Here is a 17,644-nt window from a genome sequence, read left to right on the forward strand (position 1 = left end):
AATCTAATCCTTGTCAAAGTTAAAAGTCTAATGCAGGATCTTAACCAACAGTTGTCCATTCGGCGAAATGAACCCGGCGAGTTCACAACCAGCGCATTTTCCCAAGCAGATTCTGGTTTATGTGAATCGGTGCCCACGCACCTTAACACGAGTTGTAGACACTGGGAAATGCGGATAGTGTCACCTTGAGCACAACACACAGCGGCATCTACGGCTCCCTGTGCGCGCTGAACTCCTCCAACACCTTACCTTGTGTTTTAACCGTGGCAGGGAATGGGAAAGCTGCTGGTTAATTAGACGGCGGAGGTTCAGGGACAACTGTGCCTGATCTCCGTCATCTCCCCGCTCGTTGACTGGGCGTTGTGTTGTGTTGTGTCGGTCAAATGCGATCCCCCTCCCAGATCACCCTCCCCATAAAAGCCTCTGCTTCACCGGGGACAGCCCCACTTCAGAGCAGCGAGGCTCACACGGCAGTCAGAGATGAAGCTCCTCTTTGTAGCCATATCCAGCCTCTTTGTTTTCACATCCTTGGACCAAGCAGATTCATCTTACTATGACAAAATAGTCCTCCACAGCCGCATCAGAGCGAAGGACAAGGGGTAAGAAAGAACCACATTTCACCTGGAAATTATAGGAGGCACAGACTGACCGAGAACTCTCCGCCGCTTGCTTTAAACTAACATAAAAAACGTTAACATTAACTTTGGGAAAACACAAAGTGCTGGAGGAACTCAGCGGGTCAGGCAACCTCTGTGGAGGGAATGGGAATGAGATAATGTTTACTAGTGTCGAGACCCTTCTTCAGGTTGATTTTGAAGTGACCCAGTCTGAAGAAGAGTCCCGACCCCTGTCCATTCCCTCCACGGATGCTGCCTGACCCGCTGAGTTCCTCCAGCACTCTGTCTTATGCTCGTGAGTCCAGCATCTGCAATTCCTTGTGCCTGTATTGAAAGATCAAAGACTTTAAGGACAGGGACGAGGAACTTGCAGGTGCTGTAATTCATTTTGTCTTCAGTTCAAATGTACTTTCTGGGCTGTTTCTTTAAAGTTTTTGAGATCGATCCTGGGAGTGGTTTGTCCGACCCGCTCACCTCTCGCTATCAGTTACTCCCTGATTCATATTTTCGTTTTGTTCCCTCCCTTTCTATTTGCAGACCTAACGTGTGCGCCCTTCAACAAGTGGTCGGAACTAAAAAGAAATATTTCAGCACATGTAGAAACTGGCATCAGAAGTCCATCTGCATGAAAAAAGCGTGAGTTTGTTGCTAACATACCAACAAATACATTCTCAACAGGAAGGGTTCCATTCCCCAGAGTACAACTTTCTCACAGACACAGACAGTGAATGGGACGAGCTGAAGGGGAGGTTGGCGATGCAGGTACTGTAAGGCACTTGAGTAAGGGAGTCGAGAACCAGAGGCTACACAAAAATGCTGGAGAAACTCAGCGGGTGCAGCAGCATCTATGGAGCGAAGGAAATAGGCAACGTTTCGGGCCGAAACCCTTCTCCAGCGGGCAAAGGTTTAGGGGGTGGGGGGGGGGGGGATATTTAATAAGAACCCGAAGGGTAACTTTGTTACCCAAACGATGGTGGGTGGATGGGACGAGCTGCCAGAGGAGATCGTTGAGGTTGGGACTATGCAGCGCTTAGACAGGTACGTGGGTAGGACAGGTTCGGAGGGATATGGGGCAAACGCAGGCAGGTGGGACTAGCGTAGACGGGGCATATTGGTTGGTGTGGGCAAGTAGAGTCAAAGGGTCCGTTTCCAGCCTGTATGGCACTTAAAAAAAACCCTGCTGGATATACAGAATTGATCGCTGCGGTTCTAAAACCAGCAGGTACTGAAGTGTGAAAACGCACACCTCCAGATTCAGGGACAGTTCTGGAGCTGTTATCAGGCAACGGAGCCATCCTATCACTAAACGGAAAGTGCTCCTGACCTTCCATCTATCTCAGTGGAGACCCTCCAACTATCCGACTTTACCAGACTTTATCTTGCACAACACCTTATCCCTTTTATCCTGTATCTGTGCATTGTGGATGGCTTGATTGTAACCATGTATATTCTTTCCTCTGACTGGACAGCACGCACCAAAAGCGTTTCACTCTAACTCGGTACAGGTGACAATAAACTAAACTAAACTAAAGCAAGGCAGGTTCTTAGACAATAGACAATAGGTGCAGGAGGAGGCCATTTGGCCCTTCGAGCCAGCACCGCCATTTAATGTGATCATGGCTGATCATCCCCAATCAGTACCCCGTTCCTGCCTTCTCCCCATATCCCCCGACTCCGCTATTTTTAAGAGCCCTATCTTGCTCTCTCTTGAAAGCATCCAGAGAACCCGCCTCTGAGGCAGAGAATTCTCACCACTCTCTGTGAAAAAAAAAGTGTCTCTCGTCTCGGTTCTAAATGGCTTACTCCTTATTCTTAAACTGTGGCCCCTGGTTCTGGACTCACCCAACATCGGGAACATGTTTCCTGCATCTAATGTGTCCAAACCTTTAACAATCTTATATATTTCAATGAGAATCCCTATCATCCTTCTAAACTCCAGAGAGTACAAGCCCAGCTGCTCCATTCTCTCAGCATATGACAGTCCCGCCATCCCAGGAATTAACCTTGTAAACCTACGCTGCATTCCCTCAATAGCAAGAATGTTCTTCCTCAAATTACGGGACCAAAACTGCACACAATACTCCAGGTGTGGTCTCACTAGGGCTCTGTACAACTGCAGAAGGATCATTTTGCTTCTATATTCGATTCCTCGTGTTATAAAGGTCAACATGCCATTTGCTTTCTTCACTGCCTGCTGTACCTGCATGCTTACTTTCATAGACTGATGTACAAGGACACCCAGATCCCGTTGTACTTTCCCTTTTCCCAACTTGACGCCATTTAGATAATAATCTCCCTTCCTGTTTTTGCTACCAAAGTGGTTAACCTCACATTTATCCGCCTCAAACTTCATCTGTCATGTATCTGCCCACTCCCCCAACCTGTCCAAGTCACCCTGCATTCTCATAGCATCCTCCTCACAGTTCATCTACAAATTTGCTAATGTTACTTTGAATCCCTTCTTCCAAATCATTGATGTATATTGTAAATTGCTGCGGTCCCAGCACCAAGCCTTGTAGTACGCCACTAGTCACTGCCTGCCATTCTGAAAGGGATCCGTTGATCCCTAGTATTTGTTTCCTGTCTGCCAACCACTTCTTTATCCAAGTCAGCACTTTACCCCTAATACCATGTGCCCTAATTTTGCCCACTAATCTCCTATGTGGGACCTTATCAAATGCTTTCTGAAAGTCCAGGTACACTACATCCACTGGTTCTCCCTTGTCCATTATCCTAGTTACATCTTCAAAAAATTCCAGAAGATTAGTCAAGCACGATTTACCCTTCGTAAATCCATGTTGACTCGGACCGATCCTATTACTGCTATCCAAATATTCGGCTATCTCATCTTTTATCTTTTATTCTTCATATATATTAACCCATTCAGTCCATTACAAAAGTGGCAGTAGAGGAGGCCCATAACTGAAAAGTCAGTACGCGAATGGCAAGAAGGGTTAAGGGCCGTCCCACTTACGCGACCTTTACAAGCAACTGCTGGCATCCGTGATAGATGGCCAAAATTTTCAACATGTTGAAAATTCAGCTGCGGCCAGAAAGATGCTACGACTCTTTGGAGACCTCTCACAACCATACAGGCGACCCCTGGCGACATGTCGCGGATGACCTCCAGCCTGTATGGTCGTGAGAGGTCTCGAAAGAGTCGTAGCGTCTTTCTGGTTGCCACTGGATTTTCAACGTTGAAAATGTTGGCGACCTATCATGGGTGCCGGCAGTCGCCTGTAAAGGTCGTGTAAGTGGGACAGGCCTTTAAGCAACCGGGAGATCCAGCAGGTCTTGACAAACACATATATTACATAATGTTATTTGAACAGCAATCAACCCATGATTTTATCATCTATCTTAGAGACTCACTTTGTCACACAAAGAGATAAGCAATCACATTCAAAGGAAAAGAAGCAACTGTAGACGGAGTAATAGTCAATTGCTCGTAGACAAAAATGCTGGAGAAACCCAGCGGGTGAGGCAGCATCTATGGAGCGAATGAAAGAAGCAACGTTTCGGGTCGAAGCCTGAAGAACGGTTTCGACCCGAAATGTCACCTATTTCCTCCACTCCATAGATGCTGCCTCACCCGCTGAGTTTCTCCAGCATTTTTGTCTACCTTTAATTTTCCAGCATCTGCAGTTCCTTCTTAAACAATAGTCAATTGCTGATCCCCAGGGAGACGCACAGATCCCAAGTCAGTACAACTGCACAGGGCCAAATCATAAAGAGTTTGTAGTTGTGACTGTATCCTTGTGGGAATATTGGAAATCCAGGGTTAATATCAATCGCCTGTTGTAGAAACAAGGAACTGCAGATGCTGATTTACACTGAAGGACACAACATGCTGGAGTCTTCTTCTTCTTTTCGTGTCTTTGAAGCTGGTTGGTAATATGACAGTTTCCCATTCCTTTACACAGTCCTTTGCGTTTTTATTGAACACTGCAAGATCCTTTGGGCTGCACTGGTTGGGTAGTAGGGGGCAGACAAGGCAGTGCTGCATTATGCTGGAGTAACTCAACGGGTCAGACAGCATCTCTGGAGAACATGGATAGGTGGTGTTTGGGGTCAACTATTCCTCAGACTCACAGATGATGTTTTGGGTCAAGACCTTTCTTCAGACCCGAAACACCACCTGTCCATGTTCAACAGGGGTGCTGCCTGACTTGCTGAGTTACCCCAGTACTTTGTGTCCTTTTGTTAATCAAAATGGGACATGTTGGTTGGTGTGGGCAACTTAGGCTGAAGGGCCTCTTCCCTTGCTGTGAGTATGATTATGATTCTGTTGATGGGCCTGATGTGCAAAAATAAAGTGATGGACACACAGAATGTCTTCTGTGGCTTTTTAAATGAATTCATATGTTTTGCAATCATGTGGTCGAAACTCAAGAATGGAAAAGGTTTAGAGGGCCGAACATGGGCAGATGGGACTAGTATATATGGGGCATCTTAGTCAGCAAGGTTGTGTTGTGCTGAAGGGCCTGTTATCCTATTATCCCAAGAATGGGTTAGACTTTACATTAGAGATACAGTGCAGAAACAGGCCCTTGTACCCAATGAGTCCGCGCTGAACAGCATCACCCATGCACTAATACTATCCTATACACTAGGGAAAAGTTGCAATTTTACGAAAGCCAATTAAACTGCAAACCTGTGTGTCTTTGGAGTGTGGGAGGAAACCGGAGGAGCTGGAGAAAACCCACTCGATCACAAGGAAACGTACAAAATCCATACAAATGTGCAGACAGCACCCATAGTCAGCTTTGAACCAGTGTCTGTGAGTCAGCAACTCTACTGTTGTGCTATTGTGCCGTTCCTAACCATTGGGGTTCATCCAAAGGTTGCATCTGTTAGAATTGGTAGCCAAAAAATAATAGACAACTATGGTCAACTATAATTATCTTCCGCACAGCCTTGCTTTGAGTGGGACGAAATGAATTGAAGGTGGAAAATGGGAACTCAGCTCGAAGTACTTCAAACTAAGGTGGTGGGTACTTGGAACGAGCTGCCAGAGGAGGTAGCTGATGCAGGTACCATAACAACATTTAAAAGGCACTTGGGCAGGTTCATAAATAGGAAACAGTTGGAGAGATATGGGCCACATGCAGGCAGGTGGAACTAGTGTAGATGAAACAGCTTGGTCGGCATGGGTAAGTTGGGCTGAATGGCTGGTATCTGTGCTGTATGACTCTATTACTATTGGAAGCATAGTCCTAGGGTAGTGCGTATATGAAGTGAAATACCAGAGAAGGTAGTTGAGGCGGGTACTTTTAATTTAGTTTAGTTTAGTTTATTGCCACATGTCCTAACATACAATGAAACGTTTTTGTTGTGTGGTAACCAGTCAGTGGAAAGACAATATATGATTACAATCGAGCCATTCACAGTGTACAGATACATGATAAGGGAATAACCTTTAGTGCAAGATAAAGCCAGTAAAGTCCGATCAAAGTTAGTCAAGGGTCTTCAATAAGGTGGATAGTAATTTTGGACTGCTCTTTAGTTGTGGAGGGAGGTTGGTTTGCGTGATGGTCTGGGCTGTGTCCACAATTCGCTGCAATTTCTTGCGCTCTTGAATGGTGTTGTTCCCAAAACAAGCTGTGATTCATCCAGATAAAATGCTTTCCACGGCGCATCTGTAGAAGTTGCTGAGAGTGGTTGGGGACTTCCTAAGGCCGTTAAGGAAGTTGAGGCGCGGTGTGCTTTCTTGGCCGTAGCTTCAATATGGGTGGTCCAGAAAAAGTTGTTGATGATACTTACTCTTAGGAATTTCTACTTCTGCACTGTCAATGCAACCTGGGGTATGCATGTTCTTCCTGAAGTCGATCACTATCTCTGTCATGCTGACATTGAGAGAAAGGTTGCTGTCTCGACAAGAGGATCTCAATCTCCTTCCTGTACTCCATCCCGTCATTATTTGATATCCAGTCCACAATGGTGGTGTCATATATAAAAGGCACTTGGACAGGTACATCGGCTTGGACATCGGCTCTGACCTCCCCCACCATCAAAGGGATTAATTATTAATTTGCTCCTTTTACCCCATAACCACCGTATCTACTGACGCATAGCCCCCAACTTGCAGTCACATCTAGAGGGAGGGGGGGGATGAGAGTGAGGGCAGAGAGAGAAGGGGCAGAGACAGAGAGAGAGAGACAGAAACACAGAGAGAGGGGCAAGAGGGAGAGGAGAGTGGGGAGGAGGAGAAGAGGAAGGGTGGGTGAGGGGGGGGGAGAGAGAGAGAGAGAGAGGGGGAGAGTGAGGGGGAGAGAGAGAGGGTGCTGCTGAGGGGGGGGGAGAGTTGGGGAGCAGGGAGGGGGAGGGTGGGGGAGGGAAGAGGGAAGAGGGGAGGGGGTGTGGAGAGGAGGGGGTTTAGAGGAGGGAGGGGATGGAGGGGGGAGGGGGGGGAGAGGAGAGGGGGGAGAGAGGAGAGGGGGGGGAGAGAGGAGAGGGGGAGAGAGGAGAGGGGGGGGGAGAGGAGGGGGAGGGGAGGAGGAGGAGGAGGGGGGGAGAGAGAGTGCCTTTTTATTTCAACCTAAACAACCATTTGCAGGCAGTGCTTTTTTACTTTAACCATATTTTCATTTTCAAACCACATTAAGGGTACTTACTCATAGTTGTGTGGACATGTGTTCAGCGTTAGTCACAGCTCAGAGAAACGTGACCCTCTGCCTTCCTCCATCTTGAAGGGACTGAATGAGGCACACCAATTCCTGGTTTTATAGTCCCTTCCTCCTGCCGCCAGCGGGGGCAGCAGAGAGAATGGGGAATTTTGTACAAATCATTAATATCTCTGCCATATTTCATCGACGGGAAAAATCCTCGGCACACATATGGCGGAGGGGGGCTCTGAGCGAGGTGGCCAAAAATGACGGCCATAGGTGACGCCGTTCTCTCGGAAATCGCAGCACTGATCGGCAAAACCGGTCAAGAACAGAGTTTTAGTAGTATAGATAGATGGTCTATGCTATTCTGTTCTGTATTCATGCTTACAATATTCTGTTGTGCTGCAGCAAGCAAGAATTGCATTGTCCTATCTGGGACACATGACAATAAACTCTCTTGACTTGACTTGTCTTGACATGGCTCTTTAGGCAGAGGGCGGTTTATCTGTGGAATGCTTTGCCACAGAAGGCTGTAGAGGTTGTCAGTGGATAGTTTTAAGGCAGAGGTAGATAGACTTTAGATTAGTACAGGTGTCCAAGGTTATGGGGGGAAGGCAAGAAAATGAGGTAAGGAGGAAGAGATAGATCAGCCATGATTGAATGGTGTAGTAGACTTGATGGGCCGAATGGCTTAATTCTACTCCTATCACATGACCTTATGGCCAAGGGGCATGTTTACGTGCTATACTAGTCTAGTCAGTGTGGAAGAGACTGGCGTGGAGGAGTTTTCTATTACTGATGTTCCTAGTAAATGGGAGAAGTGTGTGTGCAATGGCCGGCAGAGCTCTTGGTTCGAGACTGCGTGGAGTTTGCATGAATGCATGGGTTTCCCACTGCCACTCTGGTCTCTTCCCACGTTCCAAAGACGGAGGTAGTGATAAGTTAATTGGCCTCCTTAAATTGCCCAGTGTGGGTGTGGGATACATCAGGGAATTGATGGAGCTGACTCACGCAAACCTCCACAGATGCTCCGTAGAAAGCATGCTCTCAAGATGCATCACAGCTTCCTTTGGCAACAGCACTGCCCAAGAAATTGCAGAGAGTTGTGGATGTAGACCAGTCCATCAGATAGACCAGATGCCCCACCAGTGACTCCATCTACACTTCACGCTGCCTCGGGAAAGCAGCCAACATAATCAAAGATGTGTCCTACCCCCATCATTCCTTCTTCCCCCTGCAGAAGGTACAGAAGTTTGAAAGCGCATCAGCAGGCTCAGGAACAGGTGTTTCCCCTCTGTTATCAGGCTTCCATAAGCTGGGGTACTGTCCGATTTACCTCTGCCCCATTGCGGACATTGGACTTTGTCTCTGGAACTGATGCGCTACAATGCTGAGAACTATATTCTGCACTCTGTATCTTCCCCTTTGCTCTACCTATAGTACTTGAGTTTGACTTGATTGTATTTATGTATAATGTTGTCTCATTTGATTGGATAACATGCAAAACAAAGCTTTTTGCTGCACATCGGTGCAGATGACAATAATAATCCTAAACCTAAAAATGTGGAGAGACTAGGCGATGGGGAGAATTAATGGGCAAGGAGATTGTCCAGAGAACCAGCAGAGTGTAAATTGGCCAAAATTGTCACCTTCTATGTCTTAAGAAAATACAGAAAAGATGGAAAAAGCGACCGATGGATCTAGCCAATTTATGTATTAGATATGATAGAAAAATGATCAACGTAATCAATAGTGTCCATCAAAATACCTCCATTGTATCTGCCTCAAACACCATCCCTGGCAGCATGTTCCAGTCTCCCACCTCCCTCTGTGTAAAAAAAGCTTGCACCGCACATCTCCTTTAAGCTTAAGGTAGACACAAAATACTGTAGTAACTCAGCGGGTGAGGCAGTATCATTGAAGAGAAGGAATGGGCGACGTTTCGGGTCGAGACATTTCTTCAGACTGATGAAGCTTTATCCCTCTCACCTTAAAGCTTTGCCCTCGGGTATTTGACATTTTCACCCTGGCAAAGAGGTTTTGACTGTCTGCCCTATTTATGCCTCTCATTATTTTATATATTTTTAGCAGCCTCTGACTTTCCAGGGAAAACAATCCAAGTCTGTCCAACCTCTCCCTGTAGCTAATAGCCCCTAATCCAGTCATCATTCTGGTAAAGTATATAGGAAGGAACGGCAGATGCTAGTTTAAACCAAAGATAGATACAAAAAAGTTGGAGTACCTCAGCAGGTAAGAGACAGCATCTCTGGAGAAAAGGAATAGGCGAAGTTCAGACTGAAGAAGGGCCTCGCCCGAAACATCACCTATGCTTTTCTGCAGATATGCTGTCTGACCTGCAGAGTTGCTACAGCTTTTTGTGTCTATCATTCTGGTAAATCTCCGCTGGACCTCGCCAAAGTTTAAACTATGTGAAATAAGGTATTTTCAAGTTGTTAAAATAGTTTGACATCTCAGTAACAGCAATCGTACTATAACCCGGTTTAAAATAATTTTGGAGAAGATCAAAGAAAATTAAATCGTGAAAATATCTGATTGGTGTAATGGGTCCAACACGGGTGCCCTGGAAACACTGAGTGGCGAAAAGCAAAGCAAATGAGCAATGGCAAGCCTTCAAGGTGCAAGCTGTGTGGTTCAAACCAAGCACTTTCCCATCCGGTGGAAACAATGAGTGATCAAAGTTGGAGCTCTGTGGGTGATAAAAGTAATAAAATAAAACAGATGAATGGGGGGGGGAGCAAAGGAGAACACAGAGGGGGAGAGAGGCAGAGAAAGAGGAGTGAGACGGGAAGAGAGCGGGAGAGAGAAAGGGAAGTGAGGAGAGAAAGGACAGAGAAGAAAGGGAGGGATGGGGGAGAGAAGAAGAGAGGGTGAGAGAGGGAAGAGGAGAGAAGAGGGGGAGAGTGGATAAGAGCGTGAGAGGGAGAGGGAGAGAGAGACCTGTTAACTACAGGTTAGTATGTTTTGCATGAATGGTATTGGTGAAACTTGAGAAGGACCACGTTAGTTCTTGCATTGAGCATGGGTTAAATAAATTATTGAAAGGAAACAGAATAATTGGACGGAGTTCTTTAATGAAGGGTGTTGGAGCAGCAATTGTGAATGTGAATCATCATATGATGTAGTGGTGCAAGGCATTCAGTACTTGGTGATACATGGAAGAACTGATGAAAGGTCATGGACCTGAAGCATTGACTTGTCTCTCTCAGCTTGAGCTGAATATTTCCAGCATTTATTCACTGAATGCTCATAGGTCTTTGAAGATGACAACTTAGGTTGAGAACATAGAACAGTGCAGCACAGAAACAGGCCCGTTGGCCCACAATGCCAGTTCCAAACATAATGCCAAGACCATTGAGTCAAAGAGTCATTCATCGTGGAAACAGGCCCTTCGGCCCAACTTGCCCATGCCGACCAATATGCTCAAGATTCCAGCAACTTCAGAAACAGTTAGACAGATACATGGATAAGACAGATTTGGATGGATATGGACCAAACGCAGGCAGGTGGGATTAGTGTAGCAGGGACATGTTGACCAGTGTGGGCAAGATGGGCTGAAGGGCCTGTTTCCATGCTGCATCACTCTATGATTCTATGACTCTATCTGCATTTTCTTGTGTCTCCACATAACTATGATGCAGCCTTCTGCCCAACATGTCCCATCTACACTAGTCCCACCTGCCCGCATTTGGCCCTTATACCTCTAAACCTCTACTTGTCCAAATATCTTTTACATGTTGTTATTGTACCATCACAACTACACCCTTTTGAAGTAGAAACGAGGGACAACTGATGCTGGTTTACAAATAAAGACACAAAGTGCAGGAGTAACTCAGCGGGTCAGGTAGCATAGAAACATAGAAAATTAGGTGCAGGAGTAGGCCATTCGGCCCTTTGACCCTGCACCGCCATTCAATATGATCATGGCTGATTATCTGAAATCAGTACCCTGTTCCTGCTTTTTCCCCGTATGCCTTGATTCCTTTAGCCCTGAGAGCTCAATTTAACTCCCTCTTGAAAACATCCAGTGAATTGGCCTCCACTGCCTTCTGTGGCAGAGAATTCCACCAATTCACAACTCTCGGGGTGACATTTTTTTTCCTCATCTCAGTCCTAAATGGCCGACCCCTTATTCCTAAACTGTGACCTCTGGTTCTGGGCTCCCCCAACATCAGGAACATTTTTCCTGGATCTAACCTGTCCAATCCTTTTAGAATTGTACATGTTTCTATGAGATCTCTTTTCATCCTTCTAAATTCCAATGAATACAAGCACACTCGATCCATTCTTTCAACATATGTCTGTCCCGCCATCCCGGGAATTAACCTGGTGAACCTACACTGCACTCCCTCAATAGCAATAATGTCCTTCCTCAAATTAGGAAACCAAAAATACACACAATACTACAGGTGCGGTCTCACCAGACCTCCTTGCTCCTAAACTCAAATCCTCTCGCAATGAAGACCAACATGCCATTGGCTTTTTTCACTGCCTGCTGTACCTGCATACTTAATTTCAGTGACTGATGTACAAGCACACCCAGGTCTCGTTGCACCTCCCCTTTTCCTAATCTGTCACCATTCAGATAATAATCTTCCTCCTTGTTCTTGCCACCAAAGTGGATAACCTCACATTTATCCACATTATACTGCATCTACCCACTCACCCAACCTATCCAAGTCAGCCTCAAAGCATCCTCCTCGCAGCTTTGTGTCATCTTCAAACTTGGGGATGTCACATTTAATTCCCTCGTCTAAATCGTTAATATATATTGTAAATAACTGGGGTCCCAGCACTGAGCCTTGCGGCACCCCACTAGTCACTGCCTGCCATTCTGAAATGGTGTTAGGTAAACTGTTGGGGTTGAAGGCAGATGAATCCCCAGGGCCTGATGGTCTGCATCCCAACAGTTTACCTAACACCATTTCCTGACTAATGTGGATTCCCTTCAGTTCCTCCCTCCCACTAGATAGTCCCCTAGTATTTCTGGGAGATTGTTCGTGTCTTCCTTAGTGAAGACAGAACCAAAGTATTTGTTTTTTTTTGGGTTTTTTTGAAAATATTTTTTATTGGAGATAGGTACATAATCTATTACATCATTACTGTCTTACATTTTTAAATTGATAATATTGTCAGTTATTATTACATTGTCTCCAATACTTTTTGCCTTTTTCTTCATTTTTTTAAAACTAGATAGAATTAAAGAGATAGATGAAGTAGAGGAAGAAAAGAAAGGAAAGAAAAACAAAAACAAAAAAAACAAAAACAAAAAAAAAGGGGGAAAGAGATAGTTAAAGAAGAATGGAAAAATTTATTAAAAATAAAAAACATCGTTCGAGATATGTTCGTACATTTCAGAGTGTAGCATTTCATCCAATCTTTAGTCCGAGTGCTAGTCAGGTTCCTGTGATGAACTATTCTGACCCTTTAAGTAATCAATAAAAGGAGACCATGTTCCAACGAATAATTCCTGTTTGTCCAAAGTATTTGTTTACATGTTCAGCCATTTTCTTGTCTTGCATTATATATTCACCTGTCTCTGACTGTAAAGGGCTTATCCCATTTGGCGATTTTTTTCAGCGACTGCCGGCATCATTGACTGACGTATAAGGTCAATGAAAAATTTGTGGCGTAACGCTGCAGTGATGCGGTGTGATGACGCATTGACGCGTGGTATTTTTTCAAGCGACGCAACATTTTTTTTTGTCGCCGCTGGATTTTGAAATGTTCAAAATATTTTGCCGACCCTGATATGTTGCCAAAACAATCATTAACTGGGACAGGTCCTTAAGCCACCTACATTTGTCTTCACTAATTTTTTCCATTTTACATATCTATAGAAGCTTTCACAGTCTGGAGAGGTGGCAGGTGATGTTTTGGATCGGGATCATACCCACCACTCTCTGAGTGAAAAAGTTACTTCTCGGCATCCTACAAAATCTTTTCCCTCTCACCTTAAAACCTCCATCCCCTTGATTCCCCTACCCTAGATAAAAGACCGTGCGTTCACCCTATCTATTCCCCTCATGATTTTATACACCACTATAAGATCACCCCTCAGCCTCCTGCGCTCCAAGAAATAACGTCCCAGCCTGCCCAACCTCTCCCTATAGCTCAGGCCCTAATCTGCCCACAGTCAAATGTGATTTGTAGGAAGAACTGTTGCAGTACAACCTTGATCAGCTCTTTCCAAGTTATCTATGTTGTTTGGAATTTGTGGAACAACTTTTCCTGCAAGCTAATCAGGAAAATTAGCTACCCAGAAAGTAATCTTCAGAAAATGTATTTATTTTAATTATCAATTTCCAGCCTACTGGTTAGTTTGTATTGTGGTAGTTTAGCAATATCTTGTCCCAAGAGTGGTAAGATGCCTACATGGCAAAGATCAGATCATTCAGTCTGAAGTTGTACACGTACATACAGTTATGTTTCTCCAACCAATGACTTTGGTTGAAACAAAGTGGGCAGTAGTGGAGTTGTTGCCTTGAAGTGCCAGAGACCCAGGTTTGCTCCTGACTACCAGTGCTGTCAGTGTGGAGTATATAGATTGACTCTGTGACTGCATGGGTTTCCACTGGGTGCTCTGGTTTCCTCCCACATTCCAAAAATGTGCAGGTTTGTAGGTTAATTGGCTTATATAAATTGTCCCTAGTGTGTAGGATAGTGCTAGTGTACGGGCGATTGTTGGTCAGTGTAGACTCTGTGGCCAAAGGGCCTGTTTCTGTGGTGTACCTTTAAACTAAACTAAACTATACAGTGCTGGAAGAACTCAGCGTGTCAGGCGGCATCTGTGATGGGAATGAACAGACAACATTTCGGGTCCGGTTCCTTCTTCAGACTAATGGAGTTGGGGAGAAAGATGGATGAGAGAATTGGGGTAGGACAAAGCCTGGCAAATGACATCACAAGTAGACAGAGCAGTAAAGAAGGTATACGGTATGCTTGCCTTAATAGGTCGGGGCATTGAGTATAAGAGTCAAGAGGTAATGATGCCGCTTTATAGGACTTGGGTTCAGCTCCATTTGGGATATTGTGTGCAGTTCTGGTCGCCCCATTACAGGAAGTAAGTGGAGGGCTTGTAAAGGTTGCTGAGGAGGTTCACCAGAATGGTGGATGGATTAGGGGGTATTAGCGAGAGGGAGAGGTTGGACAGAGCCAGATTGTTTTCTCAGGAACATCAGAGCTCTAGAGCACGAGAGGGAAATTTAAAGTGAAATACGTTTTTTTATACCCTGAAGGTGCCTGAAAGCCTTTGGTGTGGAGAATGGAGGGATATGGATCATGTACAAGCAGATGGAATTCATTTAACTTGGCATCATGTTGGGCACAGACATTGTGGGCCAAAGTGCCTGTTCTTGTGCAGTCTACGTCCTGCATCAATGATAGGTGATTGCAAAAGAGCAGGGGGGGGGGGGGGTGGGGGGGGGGGGGGGGGGGGGGGGGTGGGGGTGGGGGGGGGGGGGGGGGGGGGGGGGGGGGGGGGGGGGGGGGGTGATTGGCAAATGAGAGGAAATAGTGACAAAGGTTCGATTCTCTTGTCTCCATTGACTTTGGTTGCTGTCCAAAATCTTATTCAGATTCGGGTCTTGGCACAAAGCCCACATTGACCTCTGCTGAGATGGTTATTTGGACAGACTTGGATTGTTTTCTCTGGAGTACTGCAGGCCGAGGGGAGACCTGATAGACGTGTATGTGTGCAACTACTCAGCCGAACATATGGATCTTGGTCACAGACCACAATCTTGTGATTCCATCTCTGCCTAAGAAGTCTTTACCAAACGGAACTGTGCAGCTCGTTGAATATAATATCACATCCCAAGTGTCCAGCTGCCTTGTAAAACTGGTTGGAAAAGAGTCTTGCTTTTCCAGATGGCTTCCTTCTAAAAGTGCAGAGGCGGTTTCCAAAAGTCTCCGTGTAGCAAAAGACTGCGTGTGCTGAGCACAGATGGCTTACCAAGTAGTTAAAAAGATCTTTTCTTTGCAACCACATAACCTTTATTGCATTCAATGCAAATGCCTATTAATCACCAGAGTGTAACTGTTTCAGTCCGAATGCAAACTAAGATACAGAATGTTCCACTTTTTTCTCAGAAGAGTCAAGACCCCAAGCGTCACCTATCCATGTCCTCCAGAGATGCTGCACGACCCGCTATGTTACTCCAGCACTTTGTGACTTCTTTTGAAGCAGAATAATAGGACCTACCTTCAGAAAGGAGATGAGGAGAAATCTCTTTGGCCAGAGAGGGTTGGCATGGGTTGGCATGGATAGGATTAGATAGTATGCAAAACAAATCTTTTCACTGTTTTACTACATATGTGACTTGATTGTATTTATGTGTAGTATTGTAGGTCCAGTGAGGAGGAGGGTGGTGAATCTGTGGAATTCATTGCCCCACAGACGGCTGTGGAGGCCAGTCATTGGGTATTTTTACGTCAAGGGTCAGACGATGTCAAGGGTTATGGGGAGAAGGCAGAAGAATGGGGTTGAGAGGGAAAGATAAATCAGCCACGATTGAATGGCGGAGTAGACTTGATGGGCCGAATGGCCTAATTCCACTCCTATGATGAATGAACTTATGAACTTTGTAAACCAGCACTGCAGTTCCTTGTTTCCAAATATCGATTACTGCTCTTTCATCATTGCGGGGACCACTCTACAAAACACCAGGGTGAGGATACTTTGAACATGAAGACTACAGTGGTTCAAATGGCCATATTGCCACCACCTTGTCAAATATAATGTACTGCTTTCCTCTGAATTTGAAGCACCACTGCTGAATTTGCAGTGTTTACATGACCTGTCATCCTTAATTTTTAAGATTCTGTAAAAGATATTCCAGTCAAGGGCGGCACAGTGGTGCAGCGGGTAGGTCCGCTGCCTCACAATCCAGAGACCCGGGTTCAATTCCAACTTCTGGTGTTGTCTGTGTGGAGTTTGCACGTTCTCCCAGTGACCACGTGGGTTTCCTCCAAGTGCTTTGGGAGTGCTTCTAAATGGTGCCGATTAGGTTAAAGGGGTAGATTAGCTTTGAGCGAGACTGGGGTTTGGTACACCAGTCATTGAAGGTAGGCATGGAGGTGTAGCAGGCAGTAAAGAAAGCGATGGTCAATGTTAGCTTTCATTGCAAAAGGATTTGAGTATAGGAGTCCAGGGAAGGTTCTAAATGCTGTTTGTACAGGGTCTTGGTGAGACCACACCTGGAGTATTGCGTACAGTTTAATTCTCCAATCTGAGGATCCACATTATTGCCATAGAGGGAGTGCAGAAACGGTTCACCAGACTGATTCCTGGGATGTCAGGACTGTCTTATGAAGAAAGACTGGATAGACTTGGTTTATACTCTCTAGAATTTAGGAGATTGAGAGGGGATCTTATAGAAACTTACAAAATTCTTAAGGGGTTGGACAGGCTAGATGCAGGAAGATTGTTCCCGATGTTAGGGAAATCCAGGACAAGGGGTCACAGCTTTAGGATAAGGGGGAAATCCTTTAAAACCGAGATGAGAAGAACTTTTTTCACACAGAGAGTGGTGAATCTCTGGAATTCTCTGCCACAGAGGGTAGTTGAGGCCAGCTCATTGGCTATATTTAAGAGGGAGTTAGATGTGGCCCTTGTGGCTAAGGGGATCAGGGGGTATGGAGAGAAGGCAGGTACGGGATACTGAGTTGGATGATCAGCCATGATCATATTGAATGGCGAATGGTGCAGGCTCGAAGGGCCGAATGGCCTACTCCTGCACCTAATTTCTATGTTCTATGTTTCTATGCTTTGGCCTCCCACATCTCATGCTGTGCAGGATTGCCGCTAATTAGCTTGGACTCGGCTTTGCTCCGATATAAATACACAGTGGGTTTGCAATTTAGTGAATAGTTAATTGCACAGTGCATAAAGCTATCCCAAGATTCAAGATTCAATTTAATTGTCAGGCCCCTTGAGGTCCGTTGAAATGCCGTTTCTGCAGCCACAACGGAAAACAAATAGACTCAAGACAAACATAAGGTCGGGTCTCCATCACATTGCTGGGATGAGAGGCCCAAAAAAAAGTATCTCTCCCCTACCCTCCCACCCCCCCCCCCCCCCCCCCCCCCCACCCCCATGTCAAAAACTACTAGAAACATAGAATGGCGATTGTCCCGCGGCCGGGCTGCAGAGGCCGCTGCTGACGAGAGTCGCGCCGCTTACCGTCTGTGATGCAAGGTACGCACAAGGGTCTTATTATACCGTTATCTTCACATTATACTGAGTGCTAAGTAAATTAGTGGTGGGATGTCGCAGAGTCCAGCGGCCATTCCAAGCCGCGCGGGGAGTGATAGGCCCCGCTCCAGAGCTCTTCTTCGAATAAACTCAGGCGGGAGAAGTCGCCATTGTGAGAGCCCTAGGGTCTCAAGGGACCCAGTCTT

At 45.7% G+C, this 17,644-nt stretch overlaps 1 protein-coding gene across 5 annotated transcripts in view; it reads left to right on the forward strand.

The window, feature by feature from the left end:
• Positions 1-425: 425 nt before the first annotated feature.
• Positions 426-17,644, forward strand: part of LOC129698384 (periostin-like) — a 77,271-nt gene continuing 60,052 nt past the window's right edge. For 3 of the 5 annotated variants that reach the window (XM_055637500.1, XM_055637503.1, XM_055637505.1), the window contains exons 1-2: positions 427-599; positions 1,155-1,253. In XM_055637500.1, coding sequence (XP_055493475.1) covers positions 481-599; positions 1,155-1,253 — 218 coding nt within the window. In that variant the 5' untranslated portion in view covers positions 427-480. Of the gene's footprint in view, positions 600-1,154; positions 1,254-17,644 lie in introns of all 5 variants that reach the window. The other 2 variants (XM_055637502.1, XM_055637501.1) reach the window with 2 other exon arrangements.

Source organism: Leucoraja erinacea, chromosome 6, assembly GCF_028641065.1.
Source record: "Leucoraja erinacea ecotype New England chromosome 6, Leri_hhj_1, whole genome shotgun sequence".
NCBI classification, from domain to species: Eukaryota; Metazoa; Chordata; class Chondrichthyes; order Rajiformes; family Rajidae; genus Leucoraja; species Leucoraja erinaceus.